General features: G+C 31.8%; 3 protein-coding genes across 11 annotated transcripts in view; all 3 read left to right on the forward strand.

The window, feature by feature from the left end:
• Positions 1-27393, forward strand: part of LOC108761337 (longitudinals lacking protein) — a 236588-nt gene that overhangs the window by 156576 nt on the left and 52619 nt on the right. The window contains exon 7 of one of the 8 annotated variants that reach the window (XM_018507798.1): positions 15959-16494. The exons of the other annotated variants lie outside the window; for them this stretch is intronic. Coding sequence (XP_018363300.1) covers positions 15959-16479 — 521 coding nt within the window. The 3' untranslated portion in view covers positions 16480-16494. Of the gene's footprint in view, positions 1-15958; positions 16495-27393 lie in introns of those variants that run through there. 8 annotated transcript variants of the gene reach the window in all.
• LOC108761342 (transcriptional repressor CTCF) lies at positions 1396-2366 on the forward strand. The gene is made up of 2 exons (XM_018507812.1): positions 1396-1456; positions 1731-2366. The coding sequence occupies exons 1-2, from the start codon at positions 1453-1455 to the stop codon at positions 2042-2044; spliced, it is 318 nt and encodes a 105-aa protein (XP_018363314.1). The 5' UTR covers positions 1396-1452; the 3' UTR covers positions 2045-2366.
• On the forward strand, positions 5067-5961 carry LOC108761344 (zinc finger protein 549-like). 2 transcript variants are annotated; one of them, XM_018507814.1, is made up of 2 exons: positions 5067-5143; positions 5470-5961. In XM_018507814.1, the coding sequence occupies exon 2, from the start codon at positions 5472-5474 to the stop codon at positions 5754-5756; it is 285 nt and encodes a 94-aa protein (XP_018363316.1). In that variant the 5' UTR covers positions 5067-5143; positions 5470-5471; the 3' UTR covers positions 5757-5961. The 2 variants fall into 2 exon arrangements, with proteins under 2 accessions (XP_018363316.1, XP_018363317.1); XM_018507815.1 differs by having other exon boundaries at positions 5072-5150.

Raw genomic sequence — 27393 nt, forward strand, 5'->3', positions numbered from 1 at the left:
TTGTGATATCGTCGTTGTATCTCTCTGTGTTCCCCGCGCGTTTCGCCAACTTTTATCGGAGAACATAAAAACTTTTCTCTCTCGAAAGTAGCTTTTGACCATTCTAATATTATTGCGTCTAATTTGTAGGATTCGATCCGGCCGCGCAGCAATCCGAGGATCTCGGGGAATACGTAGGTAAACCTACCTTTACATGTCCGAAGTGTGGAAAGGGCTATGCGTGGAAGGCGAGCCTTCAGCGTCACCTGAGCACCGTATGTGGCACACCACCCATGATTTTCTGCAATCTCTGCGGGTACAAGACCAGTCGTAAGGACGTTCTCTTCAGGCATATGCGGCACGTGCATCCGAGATCACAGTAGCGCAACAACAAAGAGGAAGGCGTTTCGCGCCGGTCGAAACCATCCCAATCTACTATGGATGATCCATATCAACTTCAAAGCACACTGAGAGAAAGGATTTTGTTAATTTAGCAAGCCACCAGTACCTTTAACCGTGGTGATCGGTAAATATGTAACAACAAATTATGTTGTTGTGATTGCTGCTAGTCTGCTATACCAATCAATTATTAGTAACAGAAACAAAATATATAGAATCTAACCTATCTTTTGGATAGACTTTAGCTCGTTTACATAGAATTCGTAGATGATCGTGGAGTCTTAAGTTGTTGGAAACCGATCAAGCACAGTCAAATATAGGGAGAATACTTGAATAGAATTAGTCAATTTCTCTTACGATTTCAGACTCTGTAACCGTCTACGACTTTTATATATATATATGAGCCTCTTATTTGCTAGCGATACTATTGGTTATTTGTTACATTGACGAATTAATTTGCAATCGTAACAAATCGACTGTTTTTTTTAACAGATATCACATTTGCTTTCCCTTGATTTGTTCCTATAACAAAATCTTTTCTCTCAGTGGCACAATGAAACTCACAATGTGAATTATGCATTTCTCAATTTTATGCAGTCGATGCATAATACAGTCTCAACCGAAATATATTAGATGCTATATTAGACGAGAATGACTGAAGTCTAGTCTACTAGACGTTAATGTGCATTTTATGATTGCAAGTGCAATTAAATATATTATAAAAAATTATAATGCAATATTATATAAAGAATAATGAATAATGAGTAATTTTTAGTGAGTTATACGTAGACATTTTTTTCGAATCCTCCCTCATTTGAGTCTTTTAATTCGACTATCTTAGTATCCATTTATATTTTACTGATGCAACCATTCTCTTTGAATATATAAGTATATGGATGATTTCGCTGATAATCAAATAAGATAATCAATTGTTTTAAAGTTGACAATTTTCAGGGATTTCTACGTATCTGCCTGAATCATTGCTTCGACGTTGATCCGTACTACTGAACTTTAGATCTCATGTATTGTAGCCTATAAGAAGAAGAATGAAGATGAGGTTCTAGCTTAGCAGCGATGGGTTTGTGTTGTGTACATGTTTTAATAAATTTCTTCATTTTATCTTATAGAACAACTGAGGTTGTTTAAATGAAAGCTGTTTAATTTCTAATATTTACAATTTAAAAGTGACCTAAACAATCGATTTGTTTAACGTATGCATCAATCAGTTACATACTACGTGACAGTTCACGGCGATCAGACAATTGTAGGTCTCTTTTATGCGAACGATTGTTTGCGATTGTCCCTATATAAAGCGAACACAGCTGCATCGTAGCTTCCTTCGTTTGTTTCAGGTAGCAGCGGTTGGAATTTGCACAAACGATATATGTGTCCTCACTGCAAGAAAATCTACGCACCGAGGAGCCTGCTAAAGAAGCATATACAGTTCGGTTGTAAAATGAATCCGCGCAACACCACGACATTCTCCTGTACCTTCTGCCCTTACAAGAGCATATACAAGGCAAACATGGAGAGACACGTGAGCAATGTTCATAACACCGGCAGCCTCAAGTTCCGCTGCGAGCTCTGCAACTTCCGCAGCAACTACTCCTTCTGCGTTCGCAGACACATAAAGACCTTCCATCGATTGGATGACTTTCAGAAATAAACTACAATACCTTCTTTTTTAAGTTTCTATTTTATCCTTATCCCGATGTGTAATGGGGAGCAGTATAATTGCACAGTGTTGTAATTGGCTATTGCCAATCACAGCGACTTTCACGAGGAGGGATTTTTCTTTATTTTTTTTTTCCTATCGCTGTAATTGGCTGGTGTCCAACTGAACATGTGCAACTAACATTCTGTGCAAACAGGATCCCTTTTTGAAAAAAATAATTGACAACGAGTTATCGTCATAAGCGTTTCTTTTTAGTCTTCAAATGAATGAACAGAACGATTTATGGTTTCTCGATGATCAGACTTTTCCGCATGTTTTACCCGTAAAAAATTAATGTGACTCGATATCATATACATATACATATATATATGTGTATATATATATATATATATATGTATGTTTGTAATAGATATATTCTTTCTTATCGTATTTAAAATCATCAGATTAGTAAACAAATTAAAATACGATAGAGAAAATAGACGAACCTTATCTTTTCTTTTGCACAAATTCGGCTATTAATTTACATTGCATTCTTCTGGACATGAAACTGTGCGATGAGCCAGGCGTAAATATCAATGATAAAAGAACAAAGATTATTTTTTTCACGATTGTTTGAGTCAAATTTAGCAAAGTGCCACAATATTTAATTTAAAAAAAAATAATTTAAAATATAATTTATAATTAAAAATATAATTTATCTTCAATCGCATACGCTATCGTAAATTAATCTAACGACAATCAATTACAGCGTGCGGATGAACGTGTACTCAAATAATTAATGAACCGAGATTCCTATCAATTGAGCGTCCATAATTTTTTGAGATAAACAACTTCATGTAACTATTTTGACATAGATTATGAAAATGAACATCCAAAATTCGTTAGATTTAATTCACAGACAATATCTCCGCGATTCAGAAAGAAAGAAAAATTTTGTAATATATTGGTATACATTAATACATTTTAAATGTATGCAATGTGTGATTTTAAACATTGTAATTACGTAAACGATTATTATAAAAATAAGCCTTATACCCAATCTCTCATCAATTTAAATCCAAAAGAAGAATGTATGAAATTATGTAGCCAAAGAGAATAATGTTTTAATATTTTGTAAATATGATTAATGTTATCAAATATTTTGCTGTTTGTATTTGCCGAACAGGATTCAGATTATTTTTCTAGTATGTTAATCTCCAACAAAATTTTATATTTTTAATGTAGCTTTACTCCTTGAAATCTATAAAATATTGGAGATTTGTATTGAAAAGTTTGGAGGATTGATTATTAAATACCTGAGATAATAAATAATCAGAAAGTCATCTTTAGTTTAGAATTATAATGACATCGGCGATTGAACCTACATAAAAATGCTCGTCGGATTATCACGCTTAATTAAGGTGTAATTACGTAACTTTATTCACATTTGATTCTGTAACATTTTGTACTATGTAACATTACGGAAAAAAATTAGTGTATTTATTAATTATATAAATGTGTATATTTTTTCGGTAATAGAAAAGAAACAGTTTTTATTCTTTATTCATGAAAAAATTAGCCTTTCACGGAATTAATATAAAATAATGTATATATTTTTACACGTAAACATATATATTTTTTAAATAAAATTGAATAAATTATTCAAGAAAATTATTATTTTAATGATTTTTCAACTTTATTGTAAAAAATACGTATGTATCCTATACATGTGAATGCATTATTTTAATAATTCTATGAGAAAGCAAATTTTTTTTCAGAGAGAGAGAGAGATATATATATATATAAGAAAAAACGATATTTTAATTATTTCTTAAACGTTTTTTTATCAGAAAAAATATTTTCCTTAACGTTTTTCGAGTAGACTTTGAACTGTTTTCAAGACCCGGTTATAAAACGTTTTGAAGAAACATTTGTGAAACGTTTCTTGAACGAATATGTGCTGGGATCATATAATTTATATTTAAAATAAATATTGTACAAATTTACAATTACAAGTGATACGTGCGGCTATTATTTTCTTACCAAATTTTCTATTTCTATCTCTTCTTTGAGCCATACGCAATATTTAATGTATAATAATACAGACTTACTTCGCGCGCGCGTGTGCATGCGTGCGTGCGTGCGTGCGTGCGTGCGTGTGTGTGTGTGTGTGTATGTATGTGTGTGTGGTGTGTGTATACATAACACACATACGCACAACAATATATATATGCAGAATTTCTTAAAGGATTAAAAGGCTCCCCTACATTAAGAAGTCTATTTAATTTACATTAAATTATATTTAATTCGTAGTTTGTAATATATGTCAGGAATGTAACTGTAGCAGAAAATAGAATAATTTTATATAATATGAGAAATTTGTGGTATAATCTAATCCTTCGTTGTTAGCATTCAAATGTCATTTCATACGAAGTCAATATATTTCAAATATCTTCACGCACATTAAATGTCGAAATTAATTCTTACAAATAGATATTATAATTGCATGCAAAAGATTGTTCATGTTACCTGTCCAGTATAATTAGAAAATGTGTTTTATAAACACATACACTCACTCACTCACTCACTGACTCACTCACACACACACACACACACACACACACACACACACACACACACACACACACACACACACACTTCTTTCACAATATATTCATTCTAATTTTTAAGATTTAAAATAATTCTTTTAATCCCAAAAATATTTTATTACAATTATTAGATTTGAATTGATATTTATTTTTATATTTATTTTGTTTATTATAATTTTAATTTATACACATGTGTGATATTGTTAACATTTTAATAAATTAATTATAATTACAATTACGCGCTTAGCAGATTGCTTCCATTAAACGATTATTGACGTTGTTGTTTCAGCTTTATTATGGCATACTCCTGTCATGGCGTACTCCTCTCTCCAAAAGAAAATTGGTACACACAATAGCGATGGGGATGGGGCGTTACATACACAAAAAAAACATGCTGTCATAGTGCGCAAGCGGATTTACATGTGCACTGATTGCGGCAAGGGTTTCACGTTGAGGATAAAACTCTCGAAACATCGGAAGTTGGAATGTGTAAACGTATAAGGTAACAGGTAATACAGAGTTTTAGATGTGAGATAAGTTGTTCGTAAGTTGTGTGTTGACAGGTATAGGAAGAGATACCGTGCAGCGCCTTCTAAAATCAATTTTTGACAATGCAATTAACTCTCGCACTCCTAATAATTTTTATTAAATTGTCTCAGCAATATTGACAAATTCTTTCGACTGCTACCTGCGACGTTATTAATATAAAATTGAAATATTGATATCGTCTATGACGTTCTCTCGGAAGTAATGTTCAATTCACGTGCACTTGCGCCTGTTGTCGCTAAGTAATTGCTTTTTTTAACCGATTTGACATTGGTGTTTCAGCGATGTGGTCTTACAAGAGGGTGGACGGATACGACGTCGGTGATGTGCATCATCAACAACGAGGAAGTGCCATCTACGAAACGCGCGAGAGGACTTACGTGTGCGCAGATTGTGGCAAGAGTTACGCGGTGAAAAGGTCCCTCTGGAGGCATCGGAAGTTCGAGTGCGTGAATGCGAAACCGAAATTCAGCTGTGACATATGCTCATACAAGAGTCCTCACAAATGGTGCATCGACAAACACAGAAAGAAGCATCACGACATTTTCTACAATCGCTTCCCTAATTAAAGCTCCTAGCACTATCGAATCGATTTGGAACGTTGCTCTTGTGATGAAACGATTTCTTCTGAAACGATCGTTTGTGATGAAACGATTTTTTCATAACATTATGTTTTACTAATCTTCCAATTATCTAAATGCAGCTATAGTTTTCCAAATTTTACGAACGATTGATTGTACCGATAAAAAAATTCGATTGGTAGAAGAATTTATAACCTGCATATAAATATGTTCTTCAAATATAATAATTCAGACATAGTAATTAGTAGCCTATTTGAGAATAATACAATACATAATACAGTATATAATCATCGCATTATTCTCAAATTGGTATTCAAGTTGGTAGTTTCAAGTATTATTGTCGCATTTCATTGCGACGAAGAAAAAATTAGCGTTAATTTTCATTTTTATTGTCGAAGGATTGCATTGTATTTATGAAATTTAAATTTTCGAAAATATTCTTCAAATATGTTGTGAGTACTGACAAATTAAAAAAAAAAGAACAGCCTTTTTATCATTTTTGAAAAAATACGTACACGAACGAACTATTTCTAAAAATTTTTTCTCAAACTTTATTACATTCATATTCTTGTATAATTTATAAATAACGATCATTATGTATTGGAAAAATTATAAAAAATTACCACTATGTATAATTATATATAATTATGTAATATTAAATGTAAAATAAATTAAAGGTTCTTTTTGTAACAGGTATAATATCCACTATTTTTTTGTTCTTAGAATTTCTAGTTACACGTCGACACTTATATTAAGATATATATGTATTTGTAATATCTATTAAACACATTAAAATATATGTACTAACAATTAATAATTTTATGGAGAATGTTTACCCTTTAGGTTACTTAAGACTACGGAAATAAAAATTGTTGAGAAGTTGCAAGAATGCGGAAGAAACTGAAGATGAATAAGATAGTGGGATATAAAGTTTTGAATATAAAATAAATAGTAGCAAATAAATAGAAGAGAACTAAATGTAGAAGACGTTGTATCCAATTATTATTATTTGGTGTTTTTTTATTTTTTAGTTATTCCTTGGAGTCTGTGTTTTCGTAAATTCTCCCAAAAACCCGTTATATTCGTTTATTGGAATATTATAATATAGATTCTCTCTATAGAATGAAGAAATTTATGAGAATATACGATGTAATACATGTTAGAAAAAGTCGTAGATATATTAACGCAAAAGTTCTTTTTTAGTTTAATATTTGGATTTTAAGTTTCATGATAACTCATGAGGATATCGAAAAGCGAAATAATGTTTGTATATATTATTTCAGCAATGAGTGCTTTATATTTTATATAATAGAAATACGTTTGGCGGCTTGGTAAATTAGTTTCTAATCCTCCTGATTTCGTATCAGGCTCCTTCTAGAACTTATAGAGTAGTTGTCCTTGTGTGAATTATATTTGCAAAATTTTCCGAGCTTTCGTTGATTTTTAGGATGGCTTTTAAATCTAAGGGATGCATCAAGCTTCCGGAAAGAGCACATTTCCGATCTTCTTGTGGCAAGAAATATTCGTCTAAGATAATCACAATCTTTAGTTGGATTTATGAGATATCGATTATATATATTTAATTAATTTCACGTTTTATGTAAATTCTGTTTAAATTTAGTTCAAACATCTCATGCTTATTGCAAAGTCGAACAGGCAAGTTACTTCTTGATGTAGACGCATTAATTATTTCTATTTTGGCTGGTAATAAATGTTTCGAATTGTCTTTCTTTCATTGTATCTTTATTCGAAAGTTAAAATTTATATATATATATATATATACAAACGTGAAATAATTACATCTCATAAATCAAACTGATCGTCGCCTTAAATATCCGCGAGTGCTTTCATCGTTCTATCCTGATACTGCTGTTTTTGTTGAATCCTTTTCTTTTGCGAGGCTTGAACAGCGCAGTTAGCTTTCGCTTAACTAACTAACTTGGTCCCTCTGTTTCCAGCTTACCGGAAGATGTACATGGGCGATCAGGTTCTTGGCTACACTTGCACTATGTGCAGCAAATTCTACAAGATGTGGAGTAACTATTTGAAACACAAATGTGAACCACCGCAATTCAAGTGTCCGCTGTGCCCATTTGCCGCCTTCAAAGCCTTCATCCTGCACGCTCATCAGGCAGAGCAGCACTTCAAAGTTACTTCGCCGAATACTTAAACGACCTACAGCGATCCAGATCGGGGAGGAATTGTCAAATTGCCTTAGTCGTCGTTACGATTCTTCGTGGCATGTGTGCCATACTGCCACTAACTATCAAACCGTTCTCAAGAAATGAAAGAGTTTGCAGCTCCAAAATGCAAGGATTTATGAGCAAGTCATTTCGAGACGTCGACGACCGTTTTCTACGTAGTCCCGATTAGAAATCCCGTGAAAGCGTTCTCTCCGAAAAATATATTTTTCCTAAACTCGCCACGAAGGCGATGAGGTAGTTCCCGAGTCGTTATCATAGAATAGTTCGACATATTGCGTTAGTTTGTAATCAGCGATTGGCGCATTTTGTGAAAGGATTCAGATCTCACAGATGAACGGTGCATACAAATTTATAAATGAAAAATAGAAATAAAAATCGTCATTTGTAGGATATCTTTCTCCTCCCTAACACTTTATTATGTAATTATATATCAATAATAATGCGACTGAGATATGCAGAAATATAATGCGATAGTTCATATACCAATGTAACGAATAGCGTAGTTTAATCTACGGTAAACCGTAAAGGAAAGAAGACTGAATGACAATAATAAGGCTTAGAAGATTATCTCTCATCTGTATTATGCTTTAAATTATTATCAATCTTTAAATGCCATAAACCACGCATTTTTTCTTAAAGAATGCGATATCCTATTGGAGGAGTAGGAAATGTTCACCTCACTGTATCTAAGGCCAAGTATTGGAAAGAACAAAGTATATTATAGATGAATATTTTGTTCACCGAGGATCAGTATTGAGATCTGATGATAGATATTGCTGCAAACAACACTATAAACTATCGATTCTCTCTTTTTCGCCGCATACAATCTAAAAATTTTATCTCGGTACGAAGTGCCGACCGCTTACCTATTAAAGATACTGTATAACCCGTAGTATTGATAAATGCATGTATTTTCGTAATACCAATAATAAAGTATCATAAAAGCATCTAAAGCGAAACGACGGTCTTATTTTCAGTTAGCAAGCCAATACGATATACATATTAAGTATGGCGATTCTTTCGCCCTTCCCCCATCATTCAGTAGAACCTCGAATCGATGTTTTATTCAATAATAATAATAATAATAATATAAATCTTATTTTGATGAGCTAAACCTTTTTACTACTTTAAAGATTTTTTTAATGATGTTTTTTGCAGAATATTTATAATTGTTGATTTCTTTCAATGTAAAACTTTTATCCATCATTGCTGTTTCTTTCAGAATTGACCAATGCCGCCTCTGTTTTCCTTTAAATATATTTTTTCAGAGCGCTACTAATAGATGATTGAATGCGCTCTCTGTTTCAGATCGCCCGAAGGATTTGGCAGGATTTCAAGAGCTTAGCGAGCTACCCGGTACGACACAGAAAAAATTGGATGTATACCGCGCACGCAGAATGCTAATGTCGATGCTAAATGCTTTTGTGGGGGCGAGAGCATTGTTGATTGTCGTGACGTGTATTAAGACAGTTATTCAAGATGGCTTTCTTCCTTCCGTTTCAGGTTTCCACACTTGCTGCGAATGCCAGAAAACGTACAAGTCGCGGATGGCCCTGAACCGGCACGTGCGAGAGGAATGTGGCAGAATCTTGTATACCTGTCCGTACTGTCGCAACATCATGCCGATGAAGTTTAATCTATTGAATCACTTGAAGAAGGAGCACGGTTGCTAAGACTTAACTGGACGAGTGATTGAAGAAATTCTCTTATCACTTCACGATCGTATTGATTGATGTTGATATTGCTTCTTTCCCATACAACACAAAAAATTGAGAAATGTTTTTAAAAAAATGATTTTTTTCCTATTTTTGAAAACTTATGTTTTTAAATATTAAAAAATATTTCTTTAATAATTACCTTTAGTAATATTTTAAAATGTCTTAACAGGTTTAGAAGTATTTGAAAACTTGTGGCAATTTTTAACAATATCAACAATATTTTTAATGATATTTTAAAATTTCCAGAAGAAAAGAAATTATTTTTCCATTGACGCAATATTCCCAAAAGATTTTACAATTATAATTAATATATTTGTATGCAATCTTTTTAAAATATTTTTGATAATATTTTTCGATATGATCTGGACATAGACATAGTTCTAAAAATATTTTCGAATTTTAAAACATTTTAATCTTTTTAAAAACATTTTGTGCCGTTTGGGCTATGAATAAACGAAATTTTTTTAAAGTCCGACAAAACGTGACACTTGTTTACAATATAACATTGTAAACAATGAAAAGTATATTTGTGTTCAAACTTACCGTGTTTCACAGTTATAACAATAAAAATGATTGGAGAAATATTCGGTGCTTTATGCCGTAAAATATTTATGAAATTTCATATATTGTAGCATCTTTTGCTATGTAAAATAAGTATTATTAACATAAATATGCAATGTTAATAGATTATATTGTTAAATAATTGTCTAAGGCAAAACTATCGTTAAGTCATATCTTTTGATGATAGAATATTGTAGAAATTATAATACACGTCTTTCTAAAGTATGGAATGTTAATATACTATTTATATTTATAACAGATTTTTGTGACATGATCTTTTTCTATTCTTCATTAAATTTGTTTAATTAATATAAGATTAACTTCTTTTTGATAGACTCGCTTTTATTTTTATAGACTAATAAAACTTCGCGAGTGACTATCAGTGTTTATTCAATCAACACGGTATGTGCATATTATCATTTTCACTATAGTGTAAAATTTTTTTTATTTAAAATACTTCCTGTAAAATTTAATATTTTTGTACTTATTTTCAATATTATCCAGATTGGGCATTAAAGCGATATGAAAAGATCTTTTAGAAAGCTAAATATTTTCAATAAACGAAAAATATATATTTAATGTTTGATATTTTCTTGATAAAAAGAATGTCACACTGAAAACTCCTTTGCATACGAGAAAATTTATAAGAGATTTGTTAATTAGCAAACAAATTACCGTCTATACTGATAAAAATGGTTAAGGATGTAGTAATTATGTGTCATCAAGATTAATAATGAGGGGGATACTAATGAGTGCATGAGAGAGTTCGATTATGTTTATCGCAAGTTTATATTTTGCTTTGCCATTTGTTTCGTGCTTATTCTGTCTTTGTTTTTAACAATTATATAATCCGGTCTACGCCGACAGGAACGGCTGGACTATTTACAAGAAGAATATGAAGAAAGTACACGTAAAAATATAGAAGGTGCGTAGATCCAGGCTTTCCGTGTGCGCTCTTCTCCTTCAGTGTGTTTTTACGAGACAAATATATTAATACATACTCGGGTAACAATGAGAGGATTGGTCATTGATATTCGACTTTTAGTCTACCTGAAATTTTAATCCGATTTTCTCTAAAATAATTCTGGATTACATTAAAACTAATTGTAAATCAAATTGTGTACATATAATATTGTCTAAAATAAAAATATTGGGGTAATATTAATAATTTTACATAATTTCTGTTAGTTTTATATTAATAATTTAATTATGATTTTTGTACTATATATTATGTTGTTGTGTTTGGTGAAAAATCAAATATTTAATAGCACTTTCGAGGCAGTAGATTTGAACCTAATCCAGGTCGGATTAATGACGTCACATATTCTATTTTATTTTCCGATTGGACGAGATCATGATATTTTTGGATTAATCGACCCAAGTTAGGTTCAAAGTTTCTGTACTCAAAAACGCTATTAGTTTTATTTTTACGCGATATTTTACAAATTATCAAATATTTCTTTTCAATAATAATCATAACGATCGGGAAAAATATAATTATTTTTTCTGTAAATCTGTAAAAATAACTCGTGAAAAAATAATACTTTGGCGAATATCAGCGACTATCGAAATGAAATCAATTTAAACGATTTGTATTAACCCGGATATGTAACTTTTCTTTGCAGATTATTTCCCTGGGAATCAGACCAACCTACACACCTGCAAAAAATGCGGAAACATGTACGTGTATTACAGCTCATTGACGAGACACATGAGGGAGGAATGCGGAAAAGCGCCGAAATATCAATGCCTATATTGCCCAAAAAGATCGAAGTTACATTGCAACCTTTTGAAGCACATGCGAACGAAGCACGGTTTTGAACAGGGCTGAGAGCTCCGGAAATGGATGGTAGGAGTGATGGTGATGTAGTCAGGGGACAACAGAACGGGGACGAAACCAAAGTTAAATTTTAAATATACAAGACTGTTAACAATATTTCTATAATCACCCAGTAATTCTATCAAGTGTAATAAGATTTAAGAAACGTTAACAACTCTACAAAGTACGTTCGCATTTCGAGCGTTCACGTGCACTTGTCAATCCCTTTAGTAGCCGCATAATCTTCGTAAGACGCGAGTTGTAAAATAGTGTAAATTTCTGCATGAATGCCTTTGTAAATAAATATTTACTTTGATGTGTATAAAACCAGTACATACTATTACTCTTAAGCTTCGAGAAATTTAATTTTTGTTTAACTAAAGTGCCAAATTGTTTATAGAAAAAAATATGGATAATTACTCTAACTTTATTTTTCACTTACGAGATCTCTGTCTTTTGAGAAACAAATCAAAAGCTAACTATTATTTTTGCGAGAAATAATACCATTCTTATATCGTTATATTTCGTTAAAATAAACATGTATTAATTGCAAAATTAAAGAGCTGACTGTAATAGCAAGTTTTTCTATTATATTATTATTAACGGCATTAAAAGCAGGATTGTGCATGCATAATAGTAACACAATAAAGTGTTACTAATATACTATTGATCATGTAAATTTATATGTTTTCATCTTTTGAATTGTTAACCATATCCAATATAATCTACCAATGTGCTTTTTATTTAAAAAAAAAGTGGATTAATTTGTTTTCTCGTAAAACAACTGCTGTTCTCTATTAAACTTGCATAATCCCACTGTATTATAATTGAAATTTAAAAGTATCGATATTCAAATTGATTATTTGTTATTGTGTCATTAACTCTGCGATTTACATTATCGATCTGTTTGTTGAACAAGAGATCATGTTAAGTACCCGGGAGGCACGGTGTGACGAAAATTAGAAACCGAGCCGAGACCCGTTCACATTTGTCCGAAAGACGTTGATGTTTCTCATGTGTCCTGATCGAAGTCGCTAACAAACCTACGTATTGTTTTCTTTTTCAGAGTGCAATACTTGTCTGGCCTGCTCGAAGACGTACAAATGGAGGAAGTCGCTACACCGACACGTACGCGAGAGCCAGGAATGCTGGCCGATTCTTCTTACTTCCGGCAATGGCGAATTTATCCGGCAGATCCAATACAAGATGTTGCACAACATCAAGATCTAAATATGGACCGAGTTTGCAACTGCAATTGACTGTATTCAATGAAACGCCTTCTGGAGGCGCCAATTGTTATATTTGGAATATTTTTTATAAAAATAAATCTTATTTTATTGTAGCACGAAGCATGAAAACAGATAAAATGTGAGTCGTTATTTATTAATGAAACAATATTATTCCTTTCCCATAAGTTTTATTAATTTAATCATGAAGAAATAATTTGGTAATAAATATATATTAAGAATTATGTTCTATACGTATAAATATATGTATAGAATTTATTCTATGTATATACAAAAAAGAAAAGAGCATTTTTAAGACCGCTTTAATTTATACCGTACTTATTATTTAACTTTAATTAACAATCTGAATTCGAAGGTGTCATTTATTAAATTTGATTTAATTGTTTTTTTCGTTCATACCATTCATTTCCTGTATGTACAATAATACATAAATTTGTAGAAATAATTAAAAAGATTTTATTACGTTATTTTCTTTAAAACTACTGTGATTTTATTTTTAAAAAATCACGTAATTAATAATTCCTAATCCTGAAATGTTATACATATAGAAATTATATATTTATAGAAATGTATTATATAAATGCGGAAATATTTTATATATGTAGAACAATATGCATAATATATTTCTGTATTTATATATTTATATGAAATACAATATGTCTTGAGACATCTTAATCCATTAACTGTGCACTTAGGATGATAGATGTAGAACATATTAATATGTCACCGTTTTCAACATGTTTAATAGCATCGAAATTAACTAATTATCCTAATCATCCTTCATCGAGAAATTTTTTTTTCAGCAAGATAGAATTATGAAAACAAAGTAAAAAAAAAGGAATAATGTGAATGTTACGAATTTACATCTTTGCTGTTCCCCGACGAAACGTTATTATTGACATGATAGTTTTTCGCAGATTGCTCGTCGAAGCTCAATGGCCGAATCTTGACGCTTGACTGAATTTATCATGACGTAAATATTCCATCATTGAATCTCTTCTACGACCAATCTTAAATCTTTGATTCAGCAGGGTCTGGCTCAACCGTTGAATGAAAACTCAGCTATCAGAAGTCTATTACGCACTCCCTACGATCGTTCACAGATTAAGATCAGAACAAGCACTAAGATGCCGTCTGTGATCTTCTGTTTCAGGTCAATCTGCTGGGTCCACCATGTTTTTTCTCAAGAAGCCCTTCCCCTGCATGTACTGCGAACGCAGTTACAAGAATAAGAGTTCGTTAAATCGCCACGTGCAGTACGACTGCGGCAAGAAGAGATTGCTGTGTCCGATCTGTCAAACAAGATTATTAACGAGGAGAAGCCTGCCCAAGCACATGCTCTTCGTACATGGGATTTCAACGAGATAAAAAAACATACAAAGAGAGAGAAAATTTTTCGTTTTCCTTTTTCTAATGTTCATTTGTTGAATATCGACAAGTTGAGTTCAATTGCGTTTTTTTGATCGATGCACAAAAGTTAATAAATAGATTATATTTTTGTTAATTTGTTATTTCATCGTCTCGCCTTCACGGGTACTCTAAAATTTATGTATAATATGCATATATATGTGTATAGTTGCCGATATATACTTTTCTTAATACATGTATGAATACGTGTATAAACACATTATATATATCGCATTATATTATATAAATCTTCGGGTGTACATTAAAAAATAATCGTTTCTTTTTTTGATTTTAACTTGGTTGAAAACGCGAGATCGTTCTACATCGTCGCATCTTGTTTTTGGGTATCTTGTTTGGAGGGTTGGAAACTGGTGTCTTCTCACTTGAGGTGGAAAGGCTGGAGCTGAGGAGGGGCTGTGTATAATTCGCGAGAGAAATCTATTATTTGGTAAACATCACGTTGGTACTTTCGCTGTGAATCGCTTGTGAAGATATGTGTTTGAATTGTGAAAGAAATTGTTTATGAACTAAACTTAGTGACTTTGGAGCCTCCTCTTATCCACCATTCCCGCCTTACGCAGTTTATTTCACGCCTCTTCATATAGTCACGTATCCTTGGCGAAGTTTGATCCTGGGCGCACTTATCTTCGGGCTATTGGCTGACATTGTGTGTTGGGTTGGTTACGGGTTTAATCTCACTGATCTCTGTTAATCGCATACAAACACATTTGGAAAAACATCTTTACCCCCCCCCCCTCCTTTCTTCTTTCCTTATTTTCCTTTATTCTTTTCGTACGTTTTTGTCGTCGTCCAATGAAATCGTTATCCATGACCATTAAGGTTTTCAAGTCATGCTCAACTTGTGGCAAAGTTATTTTACGAAGAAGATAGTAGTGCCTTAAACGAATAATGGTTTAACCGAAAGAAAAACGAACAAAATGTGTTTGCAAATGTGTATTAAATCTATTTTACGGAAGAAATCTAATAATAATAATAATCTCTCAGGTAAACTAATAGTCTTGATAGAGTAGTGGAATAACTTGGCCACATCGTCACAAGCACGATCTTGACTAAGGCGAACGACAATAATAACGACGAATTCAGAATCTCGTCCTGTAACCGTGCGAGACGTGTAAGCGGGCGAGCGAGCCAGCAAGCGAACTATATTTTTTTTCCAAAAATTTAATCTCTTTACCACCTTCGCGCCTCCGCCGGCGCTGGGTCCCTGTTGCAGGCATGGGCGCGCTATTATCCCTGCTGCGTTCCGACTTTAAGCAGCAACCGCAACAGCCGTCGACGAAGAAGGGATACCGTGCGTCTGCACCGACGATGCTGACGCGGGCCAACATCGCCATGGCAAACAGACGTACCAGCAACAGCAACGTCGCCGGTGGCGACAACAGCTACGACGACAGCAGCGGCGGTGACAACAGCGGTGGCCGTGCCGTGTCCACTCGCGAGGTCGTGTTTCCAGATTCGTTCGAGGTGCTCCCGCAACCGCATGACCTCAGCGTTGTCTTCATGACTGGTGTGTCGCACGAACAACAGCGGAAGTTCCGCTGTCGTTTTTGTGGTAAAGGCTACCGTTGGAAGAGCACGATGCGTCGCCACGAGATGGTCGAATGCGGCGGCAAGCCGCCGGCCTTCCAGTGCCCAGAGTGTCCTTATAAAGCGCGGCAACGCGGAAATCTGACCGTGCACTTTAAACGGCATCATCAAAAGATGGGCTACGACGAAGGTTCCTCGGCATCTTAAGCGTCTTTGTCACAGGGCAGCGGGAGGGGGAATACTTCCTGAGTATTAAACAAATGTGCGAAGTCTAAGCTTTTAGGGAGATCTTGAAAACTCCTCAATTCGCGGCTTTTCTCTTTCACCCTCTTTGAGCCAATTCTGTATTCGATATTCACAATTTGTTTCTTATTTCAAGGTCATCTTATAATAATGTCTTAAGATGTTACATGACACGTAGTGAGTGTTCGTTTTCAGTCAGTTTCGGTCGGACTCTAATAACATCTTAAGATTGTACTTAAATATAGACTGCCTTAAATATAAAATTATATTAATCTATTTTTTCCTTTAATTTTAAAATGTCATGTTTTTTTTAAATCAAGTTAAAAGCAAAATAATGTTTAAATTACTTAAGGCTTATCTTAAAATAAGAACGGACTATGAATACCGACCTTACTTTGAAATAACATAGCTTGATCAATGACTTTTAAATGATATTTTATTTCTATTTTATTCTAATGTTTAATAATTTGATTGTTATCCACGCGATATTATTAACTCTTCGTCAGTCATGTTGATTGTTAAGCTTCCATCAGCAACTTGGGTCTTTCAATTTTAATACAAATTTTTATATTCCGGATTGTATAAAAAGCTGTAAAAGATTCTTGTATACTTATGGAAGCTTTAACAATGAGTTTTTACCATAATAGAAGTTGAATTGTATTTTACTTATTTTTTATAGATTTAAATTTATTTAAATTCATCAGAATTCACAATCTAAATATTGACTTTGTCTTTACAAATCAACTTTGAATTAATACGCGTACAGAGGGTTGAAGTTAAAAAGCTGCGTACATTAAATCCGATCCAACGTAAAGATGTTTACTTCTTCATACTTTACAGAACATATGTTATGAAATATGAGTTGACTCATATTATAGATCTGTTAATGTTTAAAACTACTATTGTAAAATGAAAGATTTGAGATGTAGGTATATTATGTTTTCCAATGTTTGCACGAATATATACAAATCATTTCGTGAAAATAATTCCGAAAATTTTGCAAAACTTGAACAAATATTTTTCAGAAATATCAAATATTTTTGTAAAACATCATATTTTTTGTAATCGCACTTCAAACTTTCAAACCACTACAGGATTCAACGATTTTTCGTTTACATACCTTGCATTTGATTTTTATGTGAATCCGAAATTTGCACATTGGTACATTTTATATTTACAAATAATTTAATTTCTATTTAACGCAATTTATTTAACACGAAATGTTGCCGATCTTGAATCTTAATTTTTTGTAAGATAGGGAATGGACAGCCGTACTCAGAAACGCGCGGAGAGATTACGGGCCAAAGCGTTTCAATTTATTTGTAAGATATTGGGTTACTTAAGGAATTTAGGAGAGCATTATTGGTTTAATTTTACTTCCTGGGGGTTGGTGATAAATTTTAGTTAATAGCTCGCATAACTTTGCTGCTTGGATTTGTAAGCTCACGTGATCACATTTTTACTGTGCACTGCGCAAATAATTTGTCATCTAAAATCTATCACTATGCGCTACAGTATCATCGTAGTTGTTTTGTACAAGACTTACAGTGCGAAGGAAAAATGATAGTATTAATATTTTTACCTTTATTAAGATTTGCGCAAGAGCGCACATTGTGCATAATTCTTAAAAACGCATTTTTTTAAAGGACTTCTGTTTTGAAAAATAACATAGTTCTTATGTATTTTGTTTTTTATGAACATACGATATTTAAAAAATTATACGGTATGTATAAAGGTATATAATATACCTGTATTCTGTATTAGATATCTATGTATGTATATGTGTACACTCTAAATTTCTTGCAGTTGTATTTTCACTCTCTTGGAGTGAGATTTTACTATAAGAGAGTGTATTTTATTATAAATATAACATCTATATTTACTCTTAAAAATTATACATACATGATATTTCTTTATGCAAATCTTAAGAAATAAGTAAGAATATTATTATCATTTTATTCCGCACTGTAACTATGTCACCAAAGAAGTCGCACAACTAAGGCATTCTGAGATCTGTTTCTCAAAGATCACGAGTACATTCCAACATAATAATAATTGTCCACAACTCGAATATTTCAGGATACAAAATTCCTTTTTATATGCACGAGAAAGTACAAAAAAATATCTGTGTAAATTGGAACCAGTTTTTTTCTATAAATTTCTATAATCTTTTGCGCATTATGATTTAATCTTGATTCATTCCGTGTAAAATACGTGGGATACGATGAGATCTGAAAAAATGTAATCATAAAGAAAAATTCACATGTAACATTAAACGATCCGATAATATTATCGGTGAAATTTAGATTTTTAAGTTAGGACTCTTATATCGATCAAATATAATGTATCTCAGTTTTTTTTGCATATTACGAAACATACGCACATGCATGTAGCTCACGAAAAGTAGTTCAATGAATGTAGTTCAAGACTTTCAATTTATTCTTATGATACGACTATTATTCATTATCCATAATTTTGTAGATGATGTTTTTTAAGCCCATTACTCAAAATGACATAGGCTGCATAAGCATATCGCCTAATGAGCATCTTATGTAAATAAATATGGCGTCTTTATGTCAGATATTCATTGCTTCAGTGGTCTTACGCTATAACGTTTATGCCATTCGTGTGTGGTGGGCTTTATTCGAAAGATATATAGAGAATTTCTGAAGTGCGTATCTTTGACGATAAATGAGGACGCAAATTAAACTCGCGTAATCGTTACTGGTGGTGTTTGCGAAACAATTTTCAGAAGATGGGTTACCTGAGAGCATTTAAGCGCTTTATGATGATAGACAATAATCATCTGTTATTCCAGATAATTCGCCCGTGATCGCGAATACGGACGTGAAAATTAATTTTTCGCACAAGTATCTTACATAGCAGGGAGACAGTTGTTGACTCGTTGACCATTGTTAACATTTTTAATAAGATGGCGTGTTGGCGATAGATTAGAAAGATTCAATATTTTACCAAAACTTTACATAATATATTTATGTAATGTAAAGAATAATTCAACAAACGTGACAAGAAAGATTTACGTTACGAATCCGATAAAGTACAAAGTATCCTCCGTATTTCGCAATCGCTTCGCGTGTCTTAAGCCGGGTTCAAGCTGAGCAAGCGAGCACAAACAAACGCGAATAAATAACTTACTTCAACTTACTTCACGGAAGACGTATCCGCGATTGAAGTAACTTTTTCGTTCGCGCTTATTTGCGCTTGCTTGTTTTGTCTGATTATAGACAGCGTAAAAAAGATTAGTAACACAATCGATTTCGAAATCGGAGAATATGATCAACACATCGTATAAAGATCATTTGTACGTTTATGCGATTTACGAGCCTTCAAAGAGCTCGATCGCGCGAACAGGTTGGTCTTGCGATCCTAAGAATTGTTGTCCGTGTGCCTCTTTTATTTAATACGTTTTCTTTATCCAGCAATGATTTCACAGGTATTTCACTTTCACTACTTCTGCAGCTTTAATACTTATTTTACATAGTATTTAATTCATACAACTTTTCAGTACGGATCGACGGGATCGACCTGTCTGTCGCGCCGTGCGGGACCATACTCATAGATTTATATAAATGTCTCTTTTCCATTTTTTATACACGTTTATACACTTATACATACACACACATATATATATAAATATATAGAAATATGTATATAGGATGTCTACCAAATTATTGTGATTTCTTTCATCTGCGGGCTCTTCGAAATACTTCCAAGTTAAAGGTTCATCAACGTTGAAATATTTATTAATTTTTTAATGAGTCAATTAAAAAATTTACAATTACATTCATTTTATTTTGTAATGTAGTTTACAAATTTGGAAAATGAAGAAATTTCCTTCAGATAATTTAAAATAAATTTTACTTATTTATGGATATCAAAAGCATGATTGTCACCTTTTGATTATAAGTGTTCCGCTGGAGATTAACGGTTTTCTCACCGGAGATCGATTGCCACTATCAAAATTTTAATATTGTCACAATGTTTTCTTAGAAAAAAACGATCATCAGATCTAGTGTGCCTGCCCAGCAGCCAGATATTTTTTTTCGAAACCGAAGGAAAATTGACGCGCGAAACTTAAAAAAAAAAGGGTATTTAATTAATCAAAATTTAAAACGGTCAGTCGGAGATTTGTTCAAAAAGCTGGTGTCATCGGCTGAAAACCGGAAAGATGGCAATCGTGATCAAGATATAATTGCCTTACCGAAAAATTGTAAGGAAAGATATTGTCTAACCAAGTTTTCGCTAGATGAAATTTTTTCTTGGACTGGTCAGAGAATCCGTAGCTATCGAGAGAAATGGCAACAGTTTTCGGGTGCATGTAAACGGATATGATGAGAGAAAGAGAAAATTATTATTATTAAAAGAGAGATGCTAAGAAAGAGAACGAAAGTAATGTCGAGAGTCGACGCGCGTCCGAACATGAGACGCACGTCAGTATTTTTGATATCAGTATTTGCGAATACGCTCGCATCTCTACGCCTGTCTGCCTGCGAGACGATGCGAGGTATATTCGTTACACATATCTGCCCATAGCTCTTTAACCATGATCTTCATCATGGGTGCCGATCCGATTCGGCGGAGTTTTGTCCGCTACCACGGAGTCGATCGACCGCGATCGATCTCGTTATTCCGAGACTCTTGTTACCGAATCCTTATTGCTTAATATTTAAGTACACGTTTTATATGTTTTCTCGCCAACTTTCCCGTCTCTCTTTTTAGTCCTTGTTTAGGATTTTTTAAGCGTATCGAATAAAAAGGGGGCGAACTAATATCGCAACGCCTTTTTCCTTCGTTACATCTCGTCGGTATAGCCAATATTTAATTTCATATTTTTAGTTTTCTCTCCCTTTTCTTTTCTCTTTATTTGGAAGGTTTATCGAGCGGAAGAATGTCTATTATAATGATATCTTTTATATCAATTAATATTATATAACTATTATTAATATTATTAATAAAGAAATATTCTTTATTCCGGGTTATTTTTTAAAATCGAGTTATTTATTTTTTTAATCCAAAAACTTACCTCTCATTCTTTATTAGCGATAATAATACTATGTATTACTTGTTAATGAGTCTTTTCGATCATTGACAATTTTATTACATAATTAAAAAAAAAAATAAAATCAACTACGTTAGAAATTGATTAAAAGAGCTTTTTAGATCTCAAAGCGTATACAAATTTTATAGAATTTATAAAAAATAAAATTAATCAACTATCACAAGAATGAATTTTTTACATAATTTGTTTGCAAAAATATCTTATATACTGATTACCTTATATATTGCTAAATAAAATATTTTCATGTATCAAAATGATATTTTACCTACATTATTCAACATTAAAAAACATGGAAAACAGAGATGAATGTTAATTGGGGTATGTTATCTTGTCGCAAAGTGTTAAACACCGAGTAAACTTTGTTCCATGGTAATTTCAATGCTTTTTTAGTTCCTTTATATTTTATGAACTTGTGAGCTACAAGATGTCTTCGCGTGTAACTTTCTTTCCTGAGTGACAATCGGCGTTTTAATTGATATCGATCTAACCAGTGAATATTTATATTTTCAGCAAACTATAACCAGCAATGCGCCAGCGCCCAGATGTTCCCATGTGACACTTGCAACAGACAATACCGGAGAATCATCTCTCTACAGCGTCATAAGAGACTCGAGTGTGGCAAGGAGGCTAAATTCGAATGCATGATGTGCCATGCCAAGTTCAAGCACAAGCACAGTCTGCTGAGGCATTACAACGTTCACATGATCCATATGAGGGAATCACTCGTGGATGAGGAGAATATCGCTTGACAGGCAAAACGACAGAGACTCGCGAAAGAGCAACGAAGACATTTTGTAGCAGATAGCAGAAATTTGCGAATTTTTGAACAATTTCAAATTCAAAACACAGAAATATAAAATTAATGCGTTATTCTCTTATGTGAATAATTCGAAATAAAAAACTATCGATGTAAAAATCTTTAAATCATCACATTTTTTTTACAAAAAACTAGAAAATTTTATGCAGTTATACAATAATTAGACATTATATTTGAATGCGTAATTTCAAGCTTATTGTTTAGAATTCTTGAGTTTCTTATACGTACTTATTTATCTACTTATAGTATTTACTTATTTATAGGTTATTTTATTTCATATACAGTACTTTTTCTAGGTTTATTAGAATATAGTTATACAAATAAAAAATATTATTTTTAATTAAAGTTTTTTTTAAAGAAATATATATAATAAAATTATGGTGATAAAAAAAGATTATTAGATACAATACCAAATAATAGCATATAAAATATAAAGTTTGTAAGAATTAAAAAATCAATTAAGGACTCCCAATAATCGAAACAATAAATCAAATATCATGCATATAGAGGCATTGAAAGTCGGTAAAAATATATATAAGATAACGTAATGAGTAAAGAAACAAATTAATCACAAACGGTCAACATAATTTTTCAAGCCTTATGAACATTTCGACTTTAACTTCGAGTTATCCTTAGCACAATATTAGTGAGAGTTACAATAAAATATTCACAATAAACCTGCATTTTTCATCCATTTTTCCTTTAACATTCTGCCATAGGCCAAGGGGCAGCACGATATTTGAAATTACGGACATGAAGCTGTATTGAGAATTGGATTTTCAAATACCTTCGTATTTCTCCTTGTCTTATGGCAGGATTTTATCGTAACTCACTAATATTACGCTGGTTCATAATTAAAGCCAAAACATTCGTAAGACTTCGAAGATTGTGTTGACCGTTTGTGACTAATTTGTTTTTTGACTTATTAATTTGCGCATCATTTTCCACGCCGACTTCCAACACGCTTCTGTATTATACAATATACAATATTTAATTTATAATTTCTCAAAATGTTATTAAGAATTGTTTTCTTCAATGTGTTACAATAATATGGAGACCGATACTAACTGATTAGTGCAAATTAACTATATTTGTTGGCGATACTTTGAATGCAATAGAGATTCTATCGAATTCTGCGTCTATCGAATTTTGCGAAACAATCTACGAAAATATATACTATGCTGCAAAAATTAGACTAGTTGACACTAATATTAGTCCATTTATTTTCTTCCAAACTTCTTCCCTAATAGAACTGCAATTTTAGACGATTTTAGACGATTTATCGAATTCGAGATATTGCTTAGCATTTTCTAATATCAGAAACAATCGTTTAAACTAGGATGTCCATCATAAAATCAATCTCAAATACGATGTACGTATCAGTTCGAATCGATTTAATGCAACGTGATAATGTAATTCATAGTTGTAATTAGTTTTAGTGTAATAAAATGTTTCTATGTTCCTTTGCTAATATCTAATTTTAAGCCCTAATTTAGATGCTTTCGTACATATAGAAATATAAGAAAGAATTTTTGCAAATGATCAATGTATTATAATCAACGTTACAAGTCTTTGTTTTCTTACAAAATATATATCTATATTTTCCGTTGAATTACTGTTATGTATATCTTTTAAAAGATTTTTTAGAATTAATGAAATCTGTTCAGTAAATTATTTTTACCATTATAAAATTTCCTACATTATTTCCTCAATGCATTTTATCTTGTCGTTATTGAACATTGTCAACAACGTTAATATTGTAATTTTATTTTGTATATTTTGTATATTTGTATATTTTGTATTGTATATATATATTTAATATATATATATATATAAGATTAATTATTACATTGTATGGGGTATCGCACTAACATAATTTTAGGAAATCTAACATTCACGAAGATTAAGTTCTTTATTATAACCGCTGAAAATACGCGGAAAATTAAATGAAAAATTTAGAAGTGCATAGTTACGATTATAATTTGACTGTTTATTGTTATTTTGTAACTTTCTTTTATGAAATGCACGCCTGATATCTTTTCTATTTGAAGTTCGCAATTTATCAGTAATATTCTTATGTTTCTTTCAGGATATCATTACTCAAACTACCCTGCGTTATTCGCGGCATTGATGGAAGCGAAATCTGCCTGTGAAGATCCCCTTGCAATTGATGCATATCATTCTGACGAACTCAAATATACGTACAAGGATTCCCATCGGTCCAAAAGGAAGTACAAGACACGTCGTAAGAAAACACGTGGAAACACTATATAAGAAAAATGATTAAAGTTAATATTGAAAATTTATACATAAAATTTATGATAAATTACAAGCGAGAAATAATCTCGAAAATAAAATAAAAGAGTTGAGAGCAATTAAAATTTTTACAACGAATCTTATTTACATCTATCTTATATGTGTTTAGATTTGTCATAAGATTTTAATGTCATCATTCTAATTTAAAATTTTTCGTTATTTATCTTTGTTTCCCTTATTTATCTTTGTTTCCCTTTTTTTCATTTTCTTGCGTTATGTGATCTTGATGTTATTATTTTTAATGAAATTAGTGATGATACATTCTCTCTCTCTTATCTGCAATTAAGAACTGAATAAATTTATGAATAACAATTTAGCTATAAGTACAAAAGATATATAGCAACTATCGATTCATTTACATAGATCAATCTGATTTTCTTATATACGATTAATATCTGGGTATCTACCTGGGAATTTTTTTTCAATAATAATCTATAGTTTTTTCATATATTTAATAAGGAAATTATTTTAATATTTTTATATTATATATGTGTGTAAAGTTTAATTTATTATACATTAATTTTATCATATATTATACAATTAATTCTGTTGTACAATTAATTATATTATACAATTAATTTTATTATACAATTAATATTATTATACAATTAATTTAATTATACATTAATCTTATTAGACATATTATTTTTAAGTGTTTTAATTTTTGACGAATTTTAATCTTCTCTATAAATGTTATATATAAAGCGTATTTGAATATATTTATGTCATATAACTAATGTATGTTATTTCTTATTGATTATAATGTTATGGCTGCGTAATAAAATAAACAATCCATGTAAGAAAATTGCGATTAGAAATGATTCCTTAGAAATGATTCAACCAGCACATTGTTGTCCCAGTATTAACAATTATATTTTGTTTTTCCTGTATTTCCGCAGATTATTATCACAAAGACAACTCGGATCCTTCCTCATTCGCGAAGCATATCTGTGAGTTTTGCGGCAAAATTTACGGGACTCGGGGTTCGCTAAAATATCATCGGTGTATGGAATGCGGGAAGGAACCTAAGTTCGCCTGCACCTTCTGCAGCTACAGGTCTATCAGGAAAAGCAACTTGCTCAGACACGTGCACTTAGTGCACTATCAAGAATGCTTCATCAAGTGAGGATGCATCCATAAAATACTTTATGTCGTATACGTTTCTCCGTGCACGACTCTATCCATTGTACGATTGAAATAAAGCCTTGTTTTTATAATTCGCTACTTTATTTCCTTCTTCCATCCTAATTTAGCTTGCAGAGATACGGAATTAAGATTTAAACGAAAATTCTGTAAAGTTTTTTTATGAACAAAACTCGTCACGTATTCACGACGTGTAATCGTGTAATATTTTATTATAGAATTTTGTTATGTTGGTCGTATTATTCTACTTTATGTTATTTACGCATCAAAGTTTTGTATCATTTCAGTTATACGCGGAGAATGTCTAAAGGCAAGTAAGCTCCTTGAAACAACCTACTTATTGTAAGTTTTTGTATACTTTCTATTCCTAAGAAGATAATTGAACAGTAGTTCATTTAATTTCGATTTTTTCAGGTAAACGGCTTGGCTATGCAACAAGACGATCGTCACTTTGATCAATATAAATTGTACTTCAAATACTTCAAGACATCCTATTCGCTTTCCAGTCATCGTCAGATTTGCGGCAAGGTGAAGAAGTTTCAATACATTTGTTGCAATTATAAAAGAAATATTTTTTGACATGTTTTTGAATCACATCCAGAAGCGCCTAAAGAGAAAATAGGCGGTTCTGCGAATTTTTAAATAAAAGACCGATGATTCGAAGAATTAATTACTAATTTTTGTGCGTTTTTAAGATGTAAAGATTTTTTTTTAAACTGACAATAACTAGGATCAATTTGGGTAAAAAGATAATAAATGTATGATAAATGCGTTCAAATATTATACATAATATAATTTGGCATATTATGACATATTTCGTTTATGTATATTAAACTTTCTGTTTATTTGAATTTTCCATTTCTATCAACAATGCAAGTCATTGAATCAATTATATTAAATAATATTTACGTAATTAATATAATGTCAATAAAATATAAGTACTATATTACAATATATCTAATGTAATATAATTGTATTATATTATTTATTAATATATAATTATTAAGTATTCGACATTTTATAATAAATCTAACACAACAAAACAGAGCTTACTCCTCTCTGTCATATTAGCTGATTCTAATCGTTATAAATTAATACAAAATACAAGTTTTTGTAAAATAATTATTTTGTGCATTTCATTAAAAAATTTGATATATAATGACGTTTATCGGTTGTATTTCAAATAAGATACTCAATCACTCTTATACCATTCAGCCATCCGACTGATTGCGTTTCCACTTTCCACAAGAAAGGGATTGACCGGATTAGTATTCGGCAACATATATATATATATATATATATATATATATATCGAAAGTTGACGTCATTGATACAGAAATCTTAGCTAAACGTTTTGTTCATCTTCTCTCTTTTTCTTTTCATGTTGGGGAGATAAAGAAAAAAGATAAATTGTGCAAGAAGTTCTAAGGCTACATTCGGGGAGCGCGATATCAGCATCAGCGCTATTTTGTCATTCTATCTTTATCATTCATTAGACGTAAAACAAGAATAGAATATAGAA

The sequence above is a fragment of the Trachymyrmex cornetzi genome, unplaced genomic scaffold, assembly GCF_001594075.2.
Source record: "Trachymyrmex cornetzi isolate Tcor2-1 unplaced genomic scaffold, Tcor1.1 scaffold248, whole genome shotgun sequence".
Classification (NCBI taxonomy): Eukaryota; Metazoa; Arthropoda; class Insecta; order Hymenoptera; family Formicidae; genus Trachymyrmex; species Trachymyrmex cornetzi.

Excerpts from the sequence above, each read along its gene's own strand:
- LOC108761344 (XM_018507814.1), top strand. The coding sequence starts at position 5,472 with ATGTGGTCTTACAAGAGGGTGGACGGATACGACGTCGGTGATGTGCAT.